The 25,202-nt window shown below is 42.5% G+C and overlaps 1 protein-coding gene across 1 annotated transcript in view; it reads left to right on the plus strand.

Annotated features, from left to right (window-relative positions):
- The first annotated feature begins 2,036 nt into the window (after window positions 1-2,036).
- The window catches only part of ACY3 (aminoacylase 3), a 223,158-nt gene continuing 199,992 nt past the window's right edge, over window positions 2,037-25,202 (plus strand). Inside the window, exon 1 of the mRNA XM_077250833.1 lies at window positions 2,037-2,603. Within this exon, the coding sequence (XP_077106948.1) occupies window positions 2,371-2,603 (233 nt within the window). The 5' untranslated portion in view covers window positions 2,037-2,370. The remainder of the gene's footprint in view (window positions 2,604-25,202) is intronic.

Here is a 25,202-nt window from a genome sequence, read left to right on the forward strand (position 1 = left end):
ACCATTCCCATTTTATTTAGGTGTATCCATATAAATGACCCACCCTGTATTATATATAAATTGGATATCGAATACAACAAAGCTATATTATTAAAATCTGTCTATGGATAAATAGAAAAGGCACATGTCTTGGAATATGGAATGTCTCGCAATAATTGATTATTTTGTAAAAAAGTAATAAAGCATAAGTAAAACTATATGCATTGAATTTTGTCCTTACTATATCAGTTTGCAGAATAAAGGTAAAATGTTAATCAAATTAATTTTTTTTTGTATATTCCACCTCCCAAAAAAGTGTAATAAAAAATTATCTAACCGTCGAATGTTTCAGAAAAATAAGCCCTCACAGTTTCATTGATGGGAAATTTTAGAGTGTATGGCTCTCAGATTATAGCAAAAAAATTTTGTCACATAATCACTGTGTGTGGTAGCCTGGCAGCTCTTGATAGGACTTCCAGGACCAATAAAGTTACACGGAATCCATCACCAGCTTTTTACTACCCCTCTGAGAGCAGCAGGATCTGGGGGAAGAGCAGGGTTGTCAACCATCCAGAAATTCCAAGACAGTCTGTAAAAATAGAGCACTTCTTTGTTCTTTGTCCTGTCCGTAAGAAAAATTTGAAGCATCCGTGATTTTTTTGAAGCTGAAGAAACTTCTACAGGTTATTTTGACTGTAATTATCATAATTTTACAGTTCAGTTACAGAGCTCATGAACATGAAGGACCAGTGTCAGACTGAGAAACATTGGGCCCATCAGAGGACTTGATTCTGAGGGCCCACCTTTCTTCCATACAAAACCAAATAATTATCATTAAAGGGGTTTTTAAGACCAGTGCTAATTTTTGTCAGTCACTGTATCTTACGATATAACCATAAGATACACAATGTTAGTATACATAATATTAGCATTCGGCTCTACTTGCTTATTCGATTGGTTGTCATGTAATCACTGAGATACTGTTTAAATCCAGATGGAGGCGCTGGGTTCTGAAGGGTCCCATAATGGCTGCGAAGTCTGCCACTGTGAATCCCCCTGAAGGAGAAGCCAGGGCCCACCGGAGGATTCTCCGGTTCTCTGGTGGGCCAGTCCAACCCTGTGAAGGACTACATGGCAGTATATTTACTAGTCCTCTACTGATAATCTCCTGCTGCTAAAACAGTGATTTTATCAAAACTACAGCAAGCAGCCTACGAAGTGACACATCTCTGGAATCAGCATCTCTGTCTCTGCATTAAGCTGCTCTCAAGTACAAATACCTGGTGACAGATTCCCTTTAAGTCCTTCAAAGCTGTGTAACTGATGCCTACTATTCTTTATCTATACCAATTTCTAAAAATTATTTTGAAACTGTTTCTGTCCCTATTCTTGTATTTTAAAAATATTTGTATCTTTTTTGAGAAAATAAATTAACTTTTAGTAATAGTTTTTCACTTGAAGTGGATGTATTCAAAAAACCCTAAGGTGATTAGCACCACATTCGCTTGGAGTTTCTTTTCCCTTAGAATTCACCACCTATGTAGATCCGAAGCAGGATCAATACATAGTTCTCCAAAGTGAGCTGCACTCCTTATTAGATTATACAAGACACGGAGGAGAGTTTCCTAAAGAACTGATTACTTGAGAATCTCAACGTGCATTTCTTACTGATTGAAGGTGAGCATAACCACAACTAAAATACATTTTTTTACTGTTGGTAAAAACATTACGCTCAGAGGAAGCGCCGCACTTGTCTTTTTTCCCTCTTTCCATAAACCAGGGTATTTCTAAAGCCTGTCCCTATTCTGCATTCGTGCCAAGTCTAAAGGTTCAGTTAAGAACATTACCTAGAATCCACATCCAGAATCAAAATTAATTTTGTGATTGCTCTATTTGGACTAGATGCTGTCCGTAACGCCTACACTTTAGTCCAACAGTTTGGGATCTGATTGTAGATAGGGACACTAGCATGTTGTGCCCATTGTACAGTGTTAATACTGTGACAGCTCAGGTTCTCTCACTCATGTGACTGCTGCATTGTTGCCACATGAAGGGTCAGACGGTGTTAAGTCAGGTCACAGCATGACTGTGTGTGTGGATGGCTGTGAGCTCTGGTCACCTGCATTTGTGCTGTATGGTGGAAATCTACATATGACCCTTGGCTTTGTCAGCATTCCTGGGGTTAATAGATAATTTGCGTGTAACTTGTAGAAGATATTATTATCCAGTAATGACAATTTAACAGACAAAGAATAAGGCTCAATCCACCAAAGTTAGTTTGCCTAGGAGGCGGAAGAGTTGAGTTTATGTAAACTTTGAAATCTTTGTCTTGTGCTGTCCTGTGATTCACCATCTCCGAAGATCTAGAGATCCGCCAAACTTCTTTTCAGCATGTCTGGAACAATCTTCATTAATTCCCTTCATCGTGTCGCTGTGGCAGGAGGTACACATGGTAATGAGATGTCGGGGGTCACTCTTGTAAAACGCTGGCTTAGAGACTCTACTGATCTGGTGAGGGACACTTTCACTGCTGTTCCATTATTGGCCAACCCAAAAGCAACTGAGAAATGCGTAAGATACTATGAAAGGGACCTGAACCGCTGCTTCACCTGGGACATCTTGCGGTAAGTGGGCTGTTTAGATAATGGGGACATTAATAAGTTCTGCTTTGATCTTTGTTAGTGACCATTATTATATGAAGGGTACGAACAGGATCTGGGATCCCCCTACCTGGATCATCATGCTTGGCACAATGGCAGCAGTTATTTTAATATGTTCAATTAATTGTCTCAGTGCCAAAAGCTGTAAACAGGAATAACTCCTATGGAAGCTTCAGGGAGAGGCGTATCACTAGGTGGGAGACTCTGTTCACATTTGGAAGTAGTAAAAGATTCTTATTAATGTTTGCAATTGTCTTTTATCCTGCAAAAGAGTAAATATGATTCCTACTGTTTGACTTTAGATGATTATATTTGTAGTGTTTCCCCAGAATCTTGGTTTAATCATAAAGATTTATCCATCCATCTTGTTATTATTTGTCTTTCATATAATTATTATTATTATTATTTATTTATATAGCACCATTAATTCCATGGTGTTGTACATGAGAAAAGGGGTTACATACAGGGTTATAGACAACGTTTACAGTAAACAAATTTACAATGACAGACTGGTGCAGAGTGAAGAGGATACATCATAGTGTATACCATATAATGTGTCCCACAGCAACCATGCACAAATACTGGTGGTGCAACAATTAAGTAAGTGAATTTTCCCTTTACGATATTAGCAAAAAACAATACTTGTTGCTGTATCCTCAAACATGAATGGTTGAGATGTCTCCTTCCATCAAGAATACCAGTTTTCAGTGGCCATTAATGTTCCTCTGCCCTAGACCAAATGCACTCCTTTCCTTATTCTTACAGACAACACTAAGGCTACTTTCACACTGGCGTTAACTGCATTACGTCGCAATGCGTCGTTTTGCCGAAAAACGCATCCTGCAAAAGTGCTTGCAGGATGCGTTTTTTCTGCATTGACTAACATTAGTGACGCATTTGCGACGCAATGACACGTCGCAACCGTCGTGCGACGGTTGCGCCGTGCTGTGGCGGACCGTCGGGAGCAAAAAACGTTACATGTAACGTTTTTTGCTCCTGACGGTCCGCTTTTTACGACCGCGCATGCGCAGCCGGAACTCTGCCCCCACCTCCCCGCACTTCCCCGCACCTCACAATGGGGCAGCGGATGCGCTGGAAAAATGCATTCGCTGCACCCGTTGTGCGGCGGAGACAACGCTAGCGTCGGGAACCTCGGCCCGACGCTAGTGTGAAAGTAGCCTAACTCTGTCCAGGTCTCAAACCTAAACAGGGATAAAGGTTTAGGTATTCACACACAGAAGCTGTGGCCAGGACAGGACACTGCGAGGGAGCCGGGTAAGTATTTTAATAACAGCGGGCGGCCGCACAGGGGGTGGGAGGGGGGTGGGGACATGGATCTTTATGTTAAACACGAGAAACAAAAAATAAAAAGGATTATTCATATCTTCTTTACAGCAAATGCTGCTGCAGAGAAGATATGAATGGCGGCTTCAGCACCATGTGGGAGGGACAGCGCTTACTGTAGCGCTGCCTCCTGCACGGCACACGGACTGCACACGGACAACGTCCGTGTGTGGTACGTGTTTTACACGGACCCATTGACTTTAATGGGTCTGTGTAATACGTGCGCTCCCACGAACACTGACATGTCTCCGTGTTTGGCACACGGAGACACGGTCCGCAAAAAATCAATGACATCTGCACAGATGCATTGATTTCAATGTGTCTATGTGTGTCAGTGGCTCCGGTACTTGAGGAAACTGTCACCTCACGTACCGGAGCCACTGACGTGTGAAACCGGCCTAAGAGTGAGGGAGTGCTTGTGTAGGCTTGTGTGTGCACAATATAACACATCAGAGTCTTGTAGTGTTCATATGGATGCTCAAGGGCTAATTGTTTGCTTTCCTGTTTGCATCACATACATTCTGCATTTAGTCTAGGGATGGAGAGAAAGTTGTGGGAGCAGGGACAGTGGCAGAATATAGTCTGTAGACAGGGATTAGGGCTCTGCAGCCCCTTGCAAAATATATAGCTGCAGAACTTATTGTGTGATCTATTGAGTATTTCAGGCTTTGTGGTACATTTTGGTGTTATGTAATTCTCCAATAAAGTGTTGACTTTTTTTCTGGATTAAATTACTCACCCATAGAGTATTCCATGGTCTGGGGTACATTTTTGTGATATCTAGCACTAAAAAAAAGCATTACAAAATGTTGCTGAGATAAATTACTCACCCATACAGTATTCTGTGGTCTGGGGTACATCACTGGGATATCTATCACTCCAAAAAAGTGTTCAAAAATGTTGTTGGGTTAAAGTACTCACCTATACAGTATTCTGTAATTAGGAGTACATTTTTGGGATATATAACACTTAGAAAAGTGTAAAAAAAATGTGCTTGATTAAATTTCTCCACCATACAGTATTCCGTGGTCTGGGGTACATTACTGTGATATATAACACTCCAAAAAAGCTTTTAAAAATGTTGTTGGGTTAAATTTCTCACACATACAGTATTCTGTTGACTAGGATACATTTTTGTGACATATAACTCAAAAAAAGTGTAAACATTTTTTGCTGGGTTAAATTACGCTCCCATAGAGTATTCCGTGGTCTGGGGTACATTACTGTGATATCTATAGCTGCACAAAAGTGTTTACAAATTTTTATGGGTTAAATTGCTCACCCATACACTGTTCCCTGGTCAGGGGTACATTTCTGTGGTATATAACACTCTAAAAAGGTTTTAAAATTTGTTGCTGTATTGAATTTGTCATCGATACAGTGTAACGTGCTTAGTGGGTGACAAAGATGGAACAACCACGAGAGACTCCTGAGGGAGTGACCAGAGGAATACTGGAGCCAGAGGAAGCTGGCACAACAGCAGTGGTGGCAAGAGCCTGTGGTCCGGATCTGGAACCACCAAGGGCCGAACCCAGGCTGCATCCTTTACCGCTGGGCTCCTTGCGGATGAGAGAGTCAGGATTAAGGAACTGGTGAGCAGACTGTGGGGCGTAGGCTGATCGGAAGAGACAAGGAGGTGAGCCAGAACCAAGTCTGGAGAAATGTTATCGGGCCCGCTAGCTGCAAGATACTGAGTTAGCATCCCCAGGAAGGTGGCTGTTACTTACAACCATCAGCAGAGAAAGGGGGTCCGTTGAAGACTTTGGCACCCATTATCACAACTCGTTCAAGCATCAGGCAGTAGAGACAGAACACTTGCCTCAAAGGCTGCAAGAGCTGATGGCTGGAACCAGGGTCACATTTCTCAAAATAGAGGGTTAACTGTTGTGAATTAGACCTTTTGGCTCCCTCTTGTGGTTACTAGTGATATGACTCTGGGATTGTCTTTCCTCAGTTTGGCACCCACCTGGGTCGTTAGCCCAGGGGTGTTGCTATATAAACTTCCTGGATCCTTAGTCCAGTGCCTGGCATCGTTGTAGTCAGATCCTTTCTGTTTGCTCCTGTCTGCTGTCCTGGTTCGTGCAAAATTAAGCTAAGTCCTGCTTCTTTGTTTTTTGGTTATTGCTTTGCTCTTATTTTTGTCCAGCTTGTACTAAATGTGATTCCTGACTTTGCTGGAAGCTCTAGGGGGGCTGGTGTTCTCCCCCCGGGCCGTTAGACGGTTCGGGGGTTCTTGAATATCCAGCGTGGATATTTTGATAGGGTTTTTGCTGACCATATAAGTCATCTTACTATATTCTGCTATTAGCTAGTGGGCCTCTCTTTGCTAAATACCTAGCTCATTCTTACGTTTGTCTTTTCCTCTTACCTCACCGTTATTATTTGTTGGGGGCTTGTATCCAACTTTTGGGGTCTTTTCTCTGGAGGCAAGAAAGGTCTTTCTTTTCCCTTCTAGGGTTAGTTAGTTCTCCGGCTGGCGCGAGACGTCTAGAACCAACGTAGGCACGTTCCCCGGCTGCTGCTATTTGTGGTGCTAGGATTAGATATATGGTCAGCTCAGTTACCACTGCCCTATGAGCTGGTTTTTTTGTGTTTGCAGACTTAGTAATTATTTCTGAGACCCTCTGCCATTGGGGTCATAACAGTTAACATTGCTGGTATGCAATAGTTGTGATCCCAGAAGGAAAGGAGCAGGATGAACTCTGGTTGAGGAATGAATGGGCCTGTGAGCGGCTCCTTGAGGCTGCTCGAGACAGGGCTACTACCGCCCCCGAGAGTGTGTACTGTCCTTGGGGAGCAGTCAATGGTGACACAGGGGGTTGCTCATTTCTATATGTTGGGGGCTCAGGCACTACCAAAAGCTGGGTCACTTACAGCCCAAGCACCTGAGAATTGGGCTACAGGAGCGGGTGGAGGCAGTCCCCCCAGGCTCCCGAGGAAAGAGAAGAAGTGGAGACCTGAAGAGGATTACTGCATTACCCTCCTTATAATTTTTTACTGACTTTGCATGTTGTGCAAAGCCTTTATGAGTGTAGGAAGTACAGCAACTAAGCTTTAAAAATATTTGAATGAGGACCGCCAGTTTCCTTTCAGGGGTCTATAGATGAACCTCCTTATTATTTTTTTTCTGGCTTTGCACTTCCTGCAAAACCTTAGAGTGTAGAAGTACATAAATTATGCTTTAAAAATACTTACTTTCCAAATGTATTTCTGCATTCAATTAGTCATCCATACAGTTTAACGCGGTTATTCGTACATTACGGTGATATTTAAAACAAAAAAAGTATTACAAATTTTTGCTGGGTTAAATTTTGCACCCATGCAATATTCAGTGGTCTGGGGTACATTTCTATTATATATAACACTCCAAAAAAGAGTTCAAAAATGTATCTGGATTCAATTACCGTATTTTTCTGACCATAAGACGCACTTTTTTTCCTCCAAATTTGGGAGGAAAGTGTGGGTGCGTCTTATGGTAGGGATGTAGCATGTGGGGAGGGGGGCAGCAGCGAGTGGGATCGCACTGTTATCCCACTTCAGGAGGCAGAAAAATGTCCCCACTGCCGGGAATCAGCGCTGGGGAAACCATGTGGTCCCGATGATTAAGTGCAGTGAATATTCAATAGCTACTCCCCGCCCACCTATCAGCTGAGCAGTGAGCCGGGAGCAGCAAATGAATACTGCACTTAAGCAGGGACACACATGGTTTCCTCAGCGCTGATTCCTGCAGCAGCTGGGGAGATTTGTGTGTCCGGGGGAGGAGGAGGCAGAAGCAGCAGGGTCAGGGGAGAGGAGATCGCTGCGTACCTTCCTGGGCTGGAGCTGAGTGCTGTGCAGTGTGCACAAGGAGGACCTGTGATGATGTCAGAAGTGGGCGGGCTGGAGCATCACATGGCAGCACAGAGCCCTCCCTCTTCTTGACATCATCACAGGTCCTTCAGACTCCAACACTAGAATCTGCTGGCTTCCATTACCTGTGCTGTGGAAAGGCAACAAGAGGGAGGGCTCTGTGTGTGCAGTCATGGGATGCTTTTACCTCACCACAGGCTGGCTGCCACAATTAAGAGGTTAGTCTTTCCAAAACACAATAAAGCACTCTGCCACTCCTTTAGTGTACTATAACTCCCAGCATGTCATAGGATCTGCAGGACATTCTGGGAGTTATAGTTCTCCCATGGGATTTTAAAGCAGCACTCCAGTGTTATTTTGCAGTGCTGGAGTGGTGCTTTCAATATAAGCCCTGTGCCCCCATTCTTATACTCACCATCCAGCATCTTCATATAGTACTTCACAGACACCACACTAGTCCCGCAGCTTCCAACATATTAACATACTATTATATATAATAACACCACATATAATAGTATGTTATTAAATATTTTACCACATTTTTTTGCTTCAAATATTTTTTTCCCTATTTTCCACCTCTAAAACCTGGGTGCGCCTTATAGTCCGGTGCGTCTTATAGTCCGAAAAATATGGTACTTATCCATAGAGTATATCATGTTCTGGGGTACACTTTGTTAGTATATAAACCACAAAAAAATTGTTCTTGGGTTCGTTTCAGTGGTATATATAACACTACAAAAAGCAGTGAGAATTTTGTCTTGGCTCAATTACTCATCTATACCATTTTACGTGATTTCTGTTACATTTACATTACATAATACTGCAAAAAAATTGAAAAAAATTGGATTGGTTCAATTACTGATTGGTGACGTCCAATTTTGTTTTAGTGAAAAAAAAATCGTATAGAGTAGTGTTATAGGTAGCTTCTTTCTTTTGCATAAATACAATTTTTTTTATCGCCGGGTAATTTCTAGCACAGTAGGGAAGTGTATGTTGCATTTTTAGTGACAGTCGTTTTTTTTTTGCAAACAATTATTTGCATCAATTTCATTTTTAGATATTGCATCTTCCAGCATCGAAAGAGATTGTGCAAAAACTGTGCAGCAGTCTCTGGAAACCCCATTTCCAACTCCAAATCATTTGTGCTAGTGCGGCGCCCCAGGGTCCTGGTTGTCGCAGTGGTATTGTTTTCCTCTCGGGGAGAGTGATGCTACGTTTGGAGGCAAAGAAGGATAACTGCATCCAGGTATCACAAACATGCAACACATTTCACACTCCAGGCCACCAGGGGGAGCTTCTGCTCCTATTTATTAGGTCACTCCTCACATAGGTAAAACTGGTCGCCTGTAGGGAAAGTTAGTCAGTTGCTGGCTGAGCTCAGCTCAGTTAGTTGGTCCCTGACAGGGGTGGGATCCTGTCAGTGAACGAAGGAGAAACGACACGGAGCTGTGCATGCCCTCAGAGCTGCAGCTCCTAGGAAGAGACATCAAAGGCAGAACTGTATTGCAGCGAGCGTGAAGGAAGTCGTAGCAAAGGAGAGGATACCAGAAGGGGACCAGCCCTGCACAGGCTGCCTCCTTCTGAGGCGCAGAATCCCGGTAGCCGGAACACCCAGGGAGTAAGGACCTTTATGCTTTACTCCAGAGACCGGCAGGACAGTTAATTGCAAGTTACTTGTCCGCACCTACACCCAGGAGGCACGGTGGCACCCCTCAGAGGCTGGGGCGTGCTAGAGTCCCTATAAACAGCCTCAAGCCACCAGTCATATGGGGTTTGTCCTATCCTATATGGGGGACAGAGAGAAAGACACAACACCTGGGAGACCCTTATGTGAAGCCATAGGCAGTTAGGGACTACACCAGTACAGCGCAAGGGAAGGCTATTGATTTCCACCTGGACAAGGGGACTCTGGACTTGCCTCCAAACCGGCCGGACTCTGCCTGCCATGTGATCTGGTGCCCTGGACTGTAAATGATGAAGTCTTCAGTAAAGGTAAAGAGACTGCAACCTTGTGACCTCGTTCTTCTCTGCGCCTCTCACCATCCACCATCTACACACCGGGAAGCCCTGGGGATATACTTCACCTGTGGGAAGGTATACCATCTAGCTGCCATAACATCACCCCAGTGGACCCCTTAAAGCAGCGTCGGTCACCCTAACCGAATACCACAGGTGGCGTCACGAACACAAACTTTATCCCTTAAAGACCTTTCCCTTTTACATGGCCGTCCTAGGGCCACGGACCGGGTCAGCCACTGTGACATCCCCCTGTGAATCGCAGGACCCGGTACCGAGTACCCCTCGGCCCCATGGGGGCGCTCCACTAAAATTGTGTCTCAGTGGATAATCAGAGGGCCGGACAGATTTCCACTTACAATATTGTTATTAGCTACTCCAAATCATTTAGGTTAAAAATGTGTTTCAGTGGCAAATCAGAAGGCCAGATTTCCACTTAAAAGTTGTTAGGCCTAATATAGTGGTGCAGCTACGAAGCCCAATTAGTTCCTCTGGATCAACATGTTAGGGCATGTTAGGTTAAGCTATGGGTTGAACTAGATGGACTTAAAGTCTTCCTTCAACCTTAATAACTATGTTACTATGTTACTCCAAATCGTTTGCGCTAAAACTGTGTTTCAGTGGCAAATCAGAAAGCCAGATTTCTACTTAAAAATCGTTGGGCCTAATATAGTGTAGCAGCCATGAGGCTCAATTAGCTACTCCAAATCATTTCTGCTTAAACTGTGTTTCAGTGGCAAATTAGAAGCCCAGATTTCCACGTAAAAATCATTAGGCATAACAGTGTTGTTCAGGCATGCTAAGAAAATAAATAGTGATTGTTCACAGGTGACTGAGAGCTCTGACCTAAGTTTGTGAAACAACAGGGTGCAAGAGGGGAAGACCACTTACAACGTGAGTGTAAAAAGCGAGGTCATGATGGAAGAGGAAATAGGCTTGGTGTTCGACGTGCACGTGGTTAGGTGTTAATGTTAATGAAAGCTCAACTGAATAAACACCGTCTCGTACTATCCAAAGACCACTGACAACATCTGTTACTGGCCGGCCTACTCGACTCCCTTTCTTTGGCATCCACACAGCGGTATGCCTTGTACATGAGGCTCAGAAAGAGCAAGTGCTCCAGTGGATGGCAAGCGCTGCATCAAGTGGCCTCTCCTACTCTTCTCAACCTTAACATCACACACAATACAATCCTCAGATGTGGCTACCCAATCAACCTGGTGTCCCCTGCGTCAAAAATTTCCAAACAGCAACTGTTTGGGAACCTCAGATGGGCTATTCTGAAGAGCTGTTCACACATTCATTCCATGGGCATCAGAGGTCTGTTCCAAAGAGTCACAGAATCCAGAGAAGGAAAGCTTCTGCTCTGATGCTCAAAATTTTTTCATGTTGGATCCGGGGCTGGACAAAGATCCTTATCACCAGACATTAACCACCAAGGATGAAGGTGATCCTGATGAGACTCAGATACCAGAGGTGCATGTGGACTGTACTATGTGCACTATGGTGTGAGGGCAGAAAGAGGGGGAGGGTGACTCTCAGGGTGAGGAGTGTGGGAACAGAGAGGATGACTATGAGGTTGCAGATCCCACTTGGTGTGAACGCAGAGGTACGCAGCTAAGTAGGTCAGCAGAGGAGGTGGAGGAGGAGGAAGATGTGGAGGTTACATTGCAGTTTCCCACACAAACGTGAAGCAATGCAACCACGACAAGCACTGCATTCTCAGCCCCACCGACCATCCTATTAACCCTATCTGCTGCTTTTTCCTCCTCCATCATTATTCCAAGTCTTCTCACACAGGTCTCCGGCTGCAGAAGCTACAATTGTTTACCCACCACAGTTGGGGTGAGTGATAGCCAGTCAGCTGTTACAGAAGTAGACATGACTGCAGCTTTTGTGTCACCTAGCACAACACATCTTTCTCAACCCACCGTAACATCTTTGCCTGCACCTCACTCACAGTCCAGCAATTTATCCTGTTTTCCTTACTCTGCTCTATCTCAGCACAGCAGCCAACTCTTGGTCCAGCAGTTGTGGTCACGTATAATAATTTTTCTCCTACACATAGCAAAGCTAAGAGCTTGAACTCCACCATTTCCAATCTATTGGCCACAGGAGGCCCTATTCCGTGGAAACCTCACACACTTTCCTTGCATGGCTCTCTTCCTTAACCTGGTGGTACAGCAATTTCTCTGCCACTATCCCAACCTGGATGCGCTGCTGCAGAAAGTCCAGTCACTGTGTACTCACTTCTGATGATCGCACCCCGCAGTTCATTGACTTGCATCGCTACAGAGGTCTTTTGACCTACTGGTTAACCATTTGATTAGTAATGTTCCGACATGGTGGAATTCCACTCTGCATATGATGCAGCGACTGTGGCACCAGCAAGGAGTCCTGTTGCACTATGTCCTTTTGTATAGCCTGGGTCAATGCAGTCCAGACCTGGTGCAAATCAAGTTTGCAGAGTGGGCACAGCTGTAGGATCTCTGCACCATTCTGCATAGTTTTGAAATGGCTATTAAGATGGTTAGCACAGATGATGCCGTCATCAGCATCACTATTCCAGTCATCCACATGCTGGTGCACACTTTGAATAGTCTGCATGAGGAGGTTATGGTCCCAGAGGAAGAGTTGGAAGCAGAGGAGGACACGGAAAAGATAACAATATCTCAATTGGCCGGACATTCGTTGCCCAGGCGGGCAGTGATCAAGGGAGGCTCATGATACCAAACTGTTAGTGAAGATGCAGGAGCCGAGAAACAAATTGAGGAGGACGAGGTGATGGACGCGCAACAGTCAGGAGATGATGGAGATAATGATACACTGTTTGTTTTCCGTGGTTGACAGGAGGGGATGGAGGAAGCAACCTTGAGTGTTACCCCGCCACCAACACAGCATGGACTTGGACCTCATAGTAGCGCCTGACACACGAGGGCCTCTTGCTGCAGGAGAAATGGTCAAAATAAAAAAAGCAGTGCTTTCAGACCTCAAATAATGCAAAGAAAACAAGTTCATAATCATTTAGAAACAACAATACTAATGATTTACCTCAGGAAGATTTCAGAAATCAATATTTTGTGGAATAACCATGATTTTTCATCACAGCTTTCATGCGTCTTGGCATGCTTTCCACCAGTCTTCCACACTGCTCCTGTTGCAAAAATTTAAACAGTTCTTCTTTGTTTGATGGCATGTGACTATCCATCATCCTCTTGATTACATTCCAGAGGTTTTCAAAGGGGTTCAGGTCTGGTGATTGGGCTGCCCATGACAGGGTTTTGATGAGGTGGTCTCTTAATTTTTGTCAGAGCTGTATATTAAGCACCTGACGCTTTAATAGGGTATGTGTTTATGGCTGGTTAATAACCTATATTTGCACTTGGCAGTATTAATTTCTTTCAATTGAGGTATTCAACCTGTTTTTTGCACTATGCACTAATCACCTAAATGGAGCATTATTTTTGTTGTTGTTGTTGTTGTTGTTGTGTTAGTTAGTATGTGAATAATATGATTATTAATAGGTTGGCAAAAAATTAGTTCAGGGTCTTCTATGGGTTTGATCATTTTGACAAATAGCTATTAGCTAATATATTTCCCTAGGAATACCTTGAATACTAATTACAAATTAATGATTCTGTGATATATAATTGCACTTATTTTTTTATGAGTGCAATACTCTGTGTGTGCAGCTATTTTGTATCTGCATCCCCTTTATTTTAAGTGTATTGTATTAATATATATGTGGAATAAAATATGTTGAAGTTTTTCTGTATTTTGGCATATGCTTCCGTTGTTTTGTAGGAATTTAGTCAATGGAAGTGCCAGAAATCTAGGCCGGGTTATTGGTTATATTGTTCTGATGTAAAGTAGACATGTAGTAAATGTTGTTTATTAACTATTTTGTGTGACAGAACTCTGATTTAAGGGCATAAGAATTCAAAGTTTGAAAATTGCTAAATTTAAAAAATTTTCACCAAATTTCTGATTTTTTCACAAATAAGTGCAAGTCATATCGAAGAAATTTTACCACTATCATGAAGTACAATATGTCGCGAGAAAACATTCTAAATCACTAGGATTTGTTGAAGCGTTCCAGAGTTATTACCTCATGAAGTTGTTTGGTCAGGAAGGTGAAAATAGGCTTCGGGGTGAAGAGGTTAATGAGGCTGTCCAGTTGTTGCCTTCAAGGGTTTATAAATGACCTTGATTGTAATTTTTGGCAGACTTTGCATACTGTATAACTTTTAGGAATGTAGGAGTACCACAATTATACTTTGCTCACAATATCTGAATAAGGCACTACAGTTGGTGTCTTCAAGAGTGTATGGATGACACTGCTTGTAATTTTTGAAAGGCTTTGCACTTAGTGCCTAGCTTCCATGAGTCTAGGAGTACCATTACATGACAATATGAACAGAATGCGTATGAGGCCTTCCTTTATGTCTAATACAGGGTTTATCTGAGTCCTTGTTACATCACATTTTTGGCAGTTCTTGCTTCTTTCATAAATTACACTGAAATATCCATTTTTTCTAACAATTTCTTGTTTTGAAAAACATTAATTTTGGTTTACCTATATTATTGTTTTTTTAAAAACATCCTTTTTTAAATTTTGACTTTTATAAAAATCATTATACAGTAAAGAATGTTTCTTAACTTTTTTTCATATAAACTCCAATTTCTTGTCTAATTTAAATTTTTTTTGTCAGTTCTTAAAGTGCAGTAAAAGTGTTCCATTGTTCTCAGCAGTAGTCTGAGAGTCAGAGACGCTTTCAGGGATCTTTCCCATTGTGTTCTCCTTCCATTCCGCACTTTTTCCATGCAATTAAAAATTTTAACTGCCCCCCAGACATCCTTGTAGAGTCTAATAATATTAAGAAACTCGGCACTCAACTTAAGTGATCAATGTAGTAGCTTAATGTGGTTCACTGTAGTAGTCAAAAAACGCTTCGGTCTTACATCAGACCTTCCTCAGTTACTACAGAAAGTAAAAGAACAAACAAAATATAAAGAACGTATATACAATAAATGAAGCAAACCTGGTCCAACAAATAGAACAATCAGAAGTGGAGCAAATGCTGATACCACAGTAGCCTTAACCATAAACATGACGTATATACGCATAAGAGAACTTCAGATGGCGGGACCAAAACATAAGGGCCAAAGTAGTGAAGGCCAGATGAAAGATTGATGTAGTAGTAATGTGAGTAGGCACATATCCAATTACAGTGTTTCTATTGGTTCAATTGTGCCAATAGGTGCTGTAGCAGAACACTGGATCTATAGTGAAAAAAGGCGTAATATAAAAAATACGGGGATAGGTTAAAACGTAGCATTAAAAAGTCATAACATACCAAGGGGACAGTGTGTCCTGGAGTAAGAAGTATAGGTAATATGGCCTGCAATTGAACACAAAATAATAGGAGTTACAGCTCACTAAAAATGCAGCTTGCAAAAAACCACCCAGAAATTCCAGGGTGGTAATAGTAAGGGACCGGTGAAGACAACTAATCTGTTAGGCAATGGCTGGAAAATGTGGCGTGCTGCAGTGGCATAGAGAGGACGCGGTGTCCGCCGCTGGTCCTATGAGTGAAAGCGCGGTCAGTGTGCTTAAAAAAGGAAGGGGTGGGCTGAAACGCCGCTGATCGCCATAAACAACCGGATGTGACGTCACCGGAAGATAATGGATGTGCGTTCCACGGGGAACTGGAGCGTTCCATTCATGCAGATCCAGCGGTGAGAAAGAAGTATAGAGAGTAATGGATCTTGCGGTGTGTTCCACGGCATACTGATATAGGAGGACAGGTGCAGATCGGTGAGAACTGATCACATGCTGCAGAATATAATGAGTAGGTGATCTATAGTTTGAAGCCAGAATATGAAGGAGATTTGGTCTCTGGTATAAGCGGCTCTAGGGGGAAAAAAAGAGAATAAAAAATTAGCAAAGGTGTAGACAAATACATCCATGATAACCATATAATCAGTTCGCCAGTCTTTAGCGCTGTGTATACAGTTCTTGTAAGTAAACATAAGCACATACATATGCAAGGACAAAGTAACAAGATTACAATATTATACCCAAATTGTCTCTATTATACCCAATATTTTTAAGCACACTGACTGCGCTTTCACTCATAGGGCCAGTAGCGGACACCGCGTCCTCTCTATGCAACTGCAGCACGCCACATTTTCCAGCCATTACCTAACAGGTTAGTTGTCTTCACCGGTCTCTTACTATTACCACCCTGGAATTTCTGGGTGTTTTTTTGTGAGCTGCATTTTTTAGTGAGCTGCAACTCCTATTATTTTGCGTTCAATTGCAGGCCATATTACCTATACTTCCTACTCGAGGACTCACTGTCCCCTTGGTATGTTACGACTTTTTAATGCTACCTTTTCACCAATCCCAGTATTTTTGATATTATGTGTTTTTTTCACTATAGATTCAGTGATCTGCTACAGCACCTATTGGCACAATTGAACCAATAGAAACACTGTAATTGGGTACATGCCTACTCACATTACTATTACCACCATCTTTCTCTGCCCTCACCACTTTGGCCCTTATGTTTTGGTCCCGCCATCTGAAGTTCTCTTATGCGTATATACGTCATGTTTATGGTTAAGGCTACTGTGATATCAGTGTTTGCTCCACTTCTGATTGTTTTATTTGTTGGACCATGTTTGCTTCATTTATTGTATATACTTTCTTTATATTTTGTTTGTTCTTTTACTTTCTGTAGTAACTGAGGAAGGTCTGATGTAAGACCGAAACGTTTTTTGACTACTACAGTGAACCACATTAACCTACCACAATGATCACTGAAGTTGAGTGTGGGTTTCTTATTATTATTATTGCTAACAGTGTAGGAACCTACCCTGGCACCTCTAATAGTTGTGCGCACGGCTCCTATTTCTATCCTTGTAGAGTCTGACGGAAAAATGCTTGGATTTCCCATTGACTCCCATTTTACTCGTTACTCAAAACGAGCATCCGAGCATTATAAATTGCTTGGTTCGAGTAATGAGCATCTGAGAATTTTAGTGCTCGCTCGTTTCTAGTAATTTACAAATACTATTTTTTTTAGGAACTGAGTCGCCCGCCAGAGCCGTGGGGTATTCGGTACAGGGTCCGGCGGTTCACAGGGGGATGTCACGGTGGCTGCGACCCAGTCTGTGGCCCTGGGCGCCCATGTAAGAGGGAAAAGTCTTTAAAGGGAATAAAGTTTATGTTCGTGACGCCACCTGTGGTATTCGGTCAGTGGGGACTGACGCTGCTTTAAGGGGTCCTCTGGGGTGATGTTATGGCAGCTAGATGGTATAACTTCCCACAGGTGAAGTATATCCCCAGGGCTCCCGGTGTGTAGATGGAAGATGGTGAATGACGCAGTAAAGAACGAGGACGCAGGTTTGCAGTCTCTTTACTTTATTTACTGAAGCCACAGTCCAGGGCACCAGATCACAGGGCAGGCAGGATCCGGCCGGCTTGGAAGTGAATCCAGAGTCCCCTTTACCAAGTGGAGTTAAAAGCCTTCCTCTAGCGCGGTGGTGTTGTAGTTCCTTACTGCCTGTGGCTTCAGATAAGGTCCTCACAGATGTTCTCTCTCTGTCCCCCATATAGGATAGGACACGACCCCTATGACTGGTGACTTGAGGTGGTTTATAGGGACTCTAGCACGCCCCGGCCTCTAAGGATGTCACCGTGCCTTCAGTTGTATGTGGGGACAGATAACTTGCAATTCAGCTGTCCTGCCGGTCTCTTTTGTAAGGCGTGGAGGTTCTTACAACCTCGGTGGTCCGGTTACCGGTTATCTGCGCTTCAGAGGGAGGCAGCCTGATCTTAGCTGGTCTCCCCTGATGTTACTCTCCTGTGCTTCCTCTCCTGCACGCTCGCTGCAATACACTTGGCTTTCTTAATGTCTCTTTCTGGGAGCTGCAGCTCTGAGGGCATGCACAGCTCTGTTGACCCTCTGTCCACCTCAGACTGCTGTCTGGAACTAACTTTCCCTCCAAACTACCAGTTATAAATATATGGGGAGTCACCTAGTAAATAGGATCAAAAGCTCCCCCTGGTGGCCTGGAGTATGAATGTGTTGCATATTTGTGTACCTGGATGCAGTTATCCTTTCTTGCCTCCAAACGTAGCATCACTCTCCCCAGGAGGAAAGCAATACCACTGTGACGACCAGGACCCTGGGGCGCCACAGGGAACCACTTCTCTTTTTGAAGTGATTTTGTCATAAAATCCCCAAATATTATAAGAACTGTATCTCAAGGTAAGGTCTTTGCCAAAAGTTTTGGCACTTTTGAAATTGTTCTCGAAAATTATTGCAATTACATGTTTTGTTATACACATGTTTATTTCCTTTGTGTGTATTTGCCCTGCTGTTCCTTTGTGTGTACTTTGCCCTGTTCCCTCCTTCCAAATATTATTCTAAATCTGCACCCTACTATTCATCTGTCTCCACACCCTCCATGCACACGATAACTGCACTTGTTACTTGACTATTGCACTTAAACACCCGGGCTGATGACCGGATCATTTTATAACAAAAACCGAACTTGTGGATGTAATTGAGAATACCACGATCCCTTCTGTCTGGAGTGCCCATAGCACCCTATCAGGGAAGAACCACTCGGGAGTACCTAAAACTCCCAAGTATATACTTGTTGACAACAACCAAAGAACATATGTGCAAAAAAACTACATAGTAGTAATTTTAATCACAAAATGTAAACTTTATTTAAATACAACATAAGAACACAAAAAGTAATAGGATGGGAATGAGGTGAAGGACTATACTGAAAAATGGCTGCATATGAGCACACAATGTGTGTATCATGGGAGGTACATAGCCTAATGGCAATATAAAAAGTCAAGTATCTCAGTAACTGGCACTACGTATAAAAGCTAGTAAGAAAAAGGGGAAGGGGGGGGGAGTTTACAGGGGTAGTCCCCGAAACTCAGTGACCAGATGACCCTAAAGGTACAGCCAGTCCTGACCCCACATAAAGATAATCCCTATTGCACATACATCCATAAAAGTGCTTCAGTGATTATAAATGTGCCAGAGATAGCGTGCCACAATTTAAAGCTTAAGGCTTACCCATGTGTGTGCAGGTCTGCGGCCAGATTCCAGTGAAAAGCCCCGACGCGCGTTTCGCGTGATGTGCTTCCTCGGGGGGCTGTCATTACCGGATCATGCAGCTTTGTATGAAAATCCCTATTTATAATAATTGCCAGACCTGAAATAACAAGCACTTTTCACCTATTGTGTCCCCCTATTTCCTTGTAGATTGTAAGCTTGCGAGCAGGGAACTCACCCCTAATGTCACTTTTTAAATTGTCTTAACTCGTACCGAATTTATTGTTTGTACATGTCCCCGCTTAATTGTAAAGTGCTGCGGAATATGTTGGCGCTATATAAATAAAAAATTATTATTATTATTATTGGTACTACACAAAAAAAAAACAGATAAAAAGGCAACTTGGACATAATTTCACACAAAACCCCCAAAATGGGTCAGACAAAATTGTTTGCACCTTTCGAAAATTAGAGTGGTGGTGGTGGTGGGGGGGGGGGGGGGGGGGGTTGGGTCAATAATTAATCCCTTAACCCCCACAGATATTTTCGTTTTTGCGTTTTCAATTTTTGTTCCCCTTCTTCCCTGAGCCATAGCTTTCTTATTTTTCTGTCAATATGGCCATGTAAGGGCTTGTTTTTTGCAGGACGAGTTGTACTTTTGAGTGACACCACTAGTTTTAACATATGATGTACTGGAAAACGGGAAAAAATGCAAAAAAAAAGTGCAATCCCACAGGTTTTTTTGTGTGCTTTTTTACTATGTTCACTAAATGCTAAAACTGACCTGCCATTATAATTCACCAGGTCATTACGAGTTCATAGACACCAATCATGTCTAGGTTTTTTTTATCTAAGTGGTGAAAAAAAAATTCCAAACTTTGTTAAAACAAAATTTGCACCATTTTCCGATACCCATAGCGTCTCCATTTTTTGTGATCTCAGGTTGGGTGAGGGCTTATTTTTTGCGCGCCAAGCTGGCATTTTTAATGATACCATTGTGATGCAATTATGATCTTTTGATCGCCTGGTATTGCATATTAATTGTTAATCCTTTTTTTATTGATAGATCGGGTGATTCTGAATGCGGCGATACCAAATATATGTGTTTTTTTTATTATTTTGAATAGAGCAAAAGGGGGTGATTTTAACTTTTATATTTTTTAAAAAAATTAAAAAAAATTTTTTTTTTTACTCTTGGCACCTTTCAATAGTCTCCATGAAGACTAGAAGGTGCCATAACCTGATCGCCTCTGCTACATACACACAGCTGACATGTGCCGGGAAAGATGTGGGCTTACCGCCGTAGCCCACATCAAAGGGAGGGTGTCTGACATTGGCGTACTATTACACACGATGTCGGAAAGGGGTTAAGACATCCCTCCAAAAAGCAAAATGCCAAGTTAAATGGTAAAGTGTAATGAGGTGTCAAAAGAATTATTAACATTGACAGGTGAAGGGTTCAGTACAATAACAATATATCAGATAAAGAAAAAATTTACACGAGAACCAATAATTAAAAAATACAAATTTATATATATATATAAACAAACAAAGGTTGCTAAAAAGTGGGAAGCCACAAGATGGCACCATACACACACATAAATACTATATAGATTCTGTACAAAAAAAGTGTATATTATAAACTTCACAAATTTTGCAAACAGACAATGTCTTTGAGTCCTAAGAAAAAGACTATAAATGGGAGAAATCCAAGAAACATAATATTTAGTACAGTGGGAACATTACCAGAATAAGGCAGGAGCCAAAACGTTGGGGCACAAGGCCGAGCTCAGAAGGGATGGAGCATTCTTTTAGTTTTGGAAAGTAAATCTGACTGGATAAGATTGTGGATGCCACATGACACTTGCAAGAGCCCCAAAGGTATTAATACAGCAGATTCCCCTCAAAAGTGACCCCATATTTGAAACAAAAAAAACCACTTGACGTTCAATATTAGGGATTATTGAACATTTTAAACCCACAGAATTTTATAATATTGGGCTGTGAAAATGAAAAATTATTAGCGATGAGCGAATATACTCATTACTCGAGATTTCTCGAGCACGCTCGGGTGTCCTCCAAGTATTTTTTAGTGCTCGGAGATTTAATTTTCATCACCTCAGCTGAATGATTTACAGCTTCTAGCCTGCTTGATTACATGTGGGGATTCCCTAGCAACCAGACAACCCCCACATGTATTCAGCCTGGCTAAGGCTGCGTGTCCACGCTCAGGATGGCCGGCGGTATCGCCGCAGTGGCGAAGCCGCTCGGTGCTAAGCCCCGCCCCCTTTCTGGGACGCGATCATGCCGGATGTGTACAGTACACATCCGGGATCATCGCACCCCTCGCCATATGGCCCTGTGATATTACCTGCGGCGACGCAGGTAGCACGGACATGCTGCGATCTGAAAAGACGCGCCGCATGTCCGGAGTCGCAGGGCCGCCGCGTGCGGGTTTCCACGCATAGTGGACACGGGATTTCACAAAATCCCCTCCACTATGCTGGAACATCTGGACGCTGCGTGTTTGACGCTGCAGCATCAATCACGCAGCGTTTACTTACCGTGGACACTCACCCTAACACATGTAAATCATTCAGCTGCGGCGATGAAAACTAAATCTCCGAGCACTAAAAAATACTCGGAGGTCACCCGAGCGTGCTCGGGAAATCTCGAGTAACGAGTATATTCGCTCATCACTAAAAATTGATTTTCAATTGAATTTTTTGACTAAAATGATTTAGCCCAAATTTTTCATTTTCAAAAGCTGTAGTAGGAGAAAATTAACAAAACAGTTTGAACACATAGTAGGGCTTAGGCTGTGTGCACACGTTGCGTTTTTTTTTTTGCTATAAAAATGCGATAAAAAACGCACACATATGCATCCTATCATTTAGAATGCATTCTACAATTTTTGTGCACATGATGCGTTTTTTTCCGCGAAAAAAACGCGTTGCGGTAAAAAATGCAGCATGTTCACTAATTTTGTGGGTTTTTTGCGTTTTTCCCGCTATATAATGCACTGGGAAAGCTCCGGAAAAAAACGCACAAAAAACACGGTAAAAACGTGAAAAAAACGCATACGGATTTCTTGCAGAAAATGTCTGGTTTTCTTCAGGAAATTTCTGCAAGAAATCCTGACGTGTGCACATACCCTTATAAGGGAAAAAAAACGCTATTTCGCTTTTTGGGTTCAAATGTGTCTGGAATAGATTGTGGGCAACACTTCCAGAGACCCAGAGATGCCAGAACAGCAGAAGCGCAATAAAAGTTACCCCATTTCGGAAATCACACCCCTCAAGGAATTCATGCAGGGGTGTAAACGAGCATTTTTATCCAACAGGCGTTTCACCAATTTCTTTACCATTGGAGAGTATGAAAATGAGAAATTTCATTTCTTACAATACATTGTAGATTTGGCTCAAAATTATTGTTTTTTTTTTTTATATCTAATGAAATCAGTATCTCATTTATTAGACTATTTCTCCCATCTGCAGCAATATCCTGCTTGGACACATGAAAGGATTCTGAAGAGAAGATACATTATTTGGCTTTTGGGTCACAGATTTTCCTGAAGTAGTTTGTCGGTACAATTTTCAGAGCCCCTAATATGGTAGGATAGCAGAAAGTCCCAAAAGGTTACCTAATTTTGCAAATTGCCTTTGGGGATTTCACCTACAAGTGTAATGAATGTTTTGACACCAACATTGAGTTTGAGAAATTAATGCACAATGAAGGTTGCAGAGTGAAAATAGCAAAAATGCCATTTTAGTGACCAATACATAGGGCACAGCTTCCAGGGATACGCACCACGTACATTAAATAGATTGCCCACGTCTTATCAATTGATGACCTCAATATGAGATTGATTGAGGTCCGATAACCCCTGATCAGAACTAAGCAATGTATGGGTGGAACACAGTGGCACTGTATATTTCTTAGGGGCCGCTGACGAGTACTACAGTTCTTTCACTTCAATAGGAGATAAAGTGGCAGCATCTACTAAGAAATGTATGGGGCTCATGTGTTCTGCCTGTATATTGCTTAGTCTTTCCCACTGCCAGAGCAGTTTTCAGCTACTTGGTGGGCTTACCAGGTGTCAACCCCCCCCCCCCCCTCCGCCCTCCAACTAACCGTCAATTGTTAAGTCCTCAAGAACCCAGTTAAGTGCATTCTTACCATTGCTGCAACACCACACATGGTGACTTTATCTATGGTATGGGAATGCTGCAGGGCTCAGCAGGTATGGAAGGGGGACATTTTGCTCTGCAAGCGTGGGTTTTGGCAAGTATCTCCTATTTGTTGTACATATTGAGATACTTGTTAATACTCTGGAGTGGGCCTGGGAGAAGCTAGCTGGTGACCCCCTAGGACTAGTCACATCTCTTCCTCTTGTCCCTGGATAAAAATATATAAAGGTTATATCGGTGCACTGTCAATGATGTTAGTGAGAATGCGATAATTAAAATAACTACCTTTTATTTAGGATTAATATCACAAACTGGTTTTCGACTTTAAGCCAGAAATCGGTTTGTGAATTTGATCCTATATAAAAGGTACTTATTTTAATCGCATTTTCATTAATGTCATTGGTAGCACACCAAGATAACATTTATATACTGTATTTTTCTCTTTGTGAGTTCATTTAATGTACCACAAATACTGTCTGGTGCTGCGCCTCATCGCCAGGACTCCAAGTACTACAACCCCCCGTTATCCCCACTTAATATATTGTCCCTGAATGGCTTTTCAAAAGATCTTTTCTATGAAATACCACAGGGTTTCAGAGTAAAACATACTTGGTTGCTGCAATCGCACAGTCTAGCTCTGATTCATACTGCCTGTGGTTCGGCAGCATTGCTGTAAAGGGAACCTGTCACCCCGTTTTTTCAATATGAGCTAAAAATAGCTTTAAATAGGGCCTGAGCTGTGCTTTATAACTGTGTCTTTATTGTCCCCTGATTCCCCACCTTTGCTGCCAAAATACCTTAGTAAAGTCGCCGTTTTTGCCTGTCAATCACGGCGGTCTGGTCAAATGGGCATTGTGAATTCGCTGTTTCTCCCCCACCTCTTGCTTTTCCCTAAGTAATTTCTTCCCGACGTTTGCGTAGTGTTTCGCGCCTGCGCAGTTAAGTCTAATGTCACGCCTGCATATTATGCTTTGCTCAACTGTGCTGGTGTTGTCCTGGATGCCGGTAAAATTTCCCCATCCAGAACTTCTTGCGTAAGTTTTGTATATAAGCAACTTACGCAAGAAGTTCTGGATGGGGAAATTTTACAGGCATCCAGGACAACACCATTTGCATAGCCAGACTTCCGGGGCACACAGGTTACAGAGAAGAGCCGCGCATGCGCAGAGACGAGCTGTATCCTATGCCTACAGTTGGGAAAAGCATAATGCGACAATAAAGACACAGTTATAAAGCACAGCTCAGGCCCTATTTAAAGCTATTTTTAGCTCATATTGAAAAAACGGGGTGACAGGTTCCCTTTAATCTAATGACAGATTCCCTGTAAAAGATATCAAATGAGGAAGTTTTTATATTTTTGTCTATCTAATGACCAATATACAGTATATGTATTTGCTGCAGAAATCAGCAGTTTTGCATATGTGCAAAGGTAACATTTTTAACATCCTGTTGAAAATAGTTTTTTTCATGTCTTGTCACATTCAGAACCAGATGTATTTTAACCCATTCATGACCTTGGACGTACCCATTCATCCTGCTTGGAAAAGGGTTGCCGACCTTGGTGATCCTGTTGGCACAGCTTCTCACGTGACAGCCGAGACCCAGCTCTCACAGCCAGGAGCAGTGCCCGCACTGTCCACAGTTCTTTAACCCCCTAAATTCCACAACCGATATAAATCGCAACATTTAGGACACTGGGAGAGGGAGGAGGCTCCCTCTTCCGCCCAATCTCAATGGCCTGATCTTTGCCATGGCAAGCCGAGGTCATCATGACGCCCCCCAAGTTACCCAGCTACGGAGCCTTGAGCTTGGTCTAAGAGGCTTCTGTCAGTGCAGCACTCACAGGTATAAAGCACTGCAATGCTGGCAAGTAGGTAGAAAAAATTGTAAAAATAAATAATAATTTTTTTTATATATATATTCTACCCGTAAATATGTATTTTTATGTAAAAGAAAAACAAAAAAGTACACATATTTGCCATCACCACATCCGGAACGACCCAAACAATAAAACTGTCACACTAGTTAATCCCTTCAGTGATCAGCATAAAAAAAAAACAAACGAGGCAAAAAAC

This window comes from Ranitomeya variabilis, chromosome 4 (assembly GCF_051348905.1).
Source record: "Ranitomeya variabilis isolate aRanVar5 chromosome 4, aRanVar5.hap1, whole genome shotgun sequence".
Lineage (NCBI taxonomy): Eukaryota > Metazoa > Chordata > Amphibia > Anura > Dendrobatidae > Ranitomeya > Ranitomeya variabilis.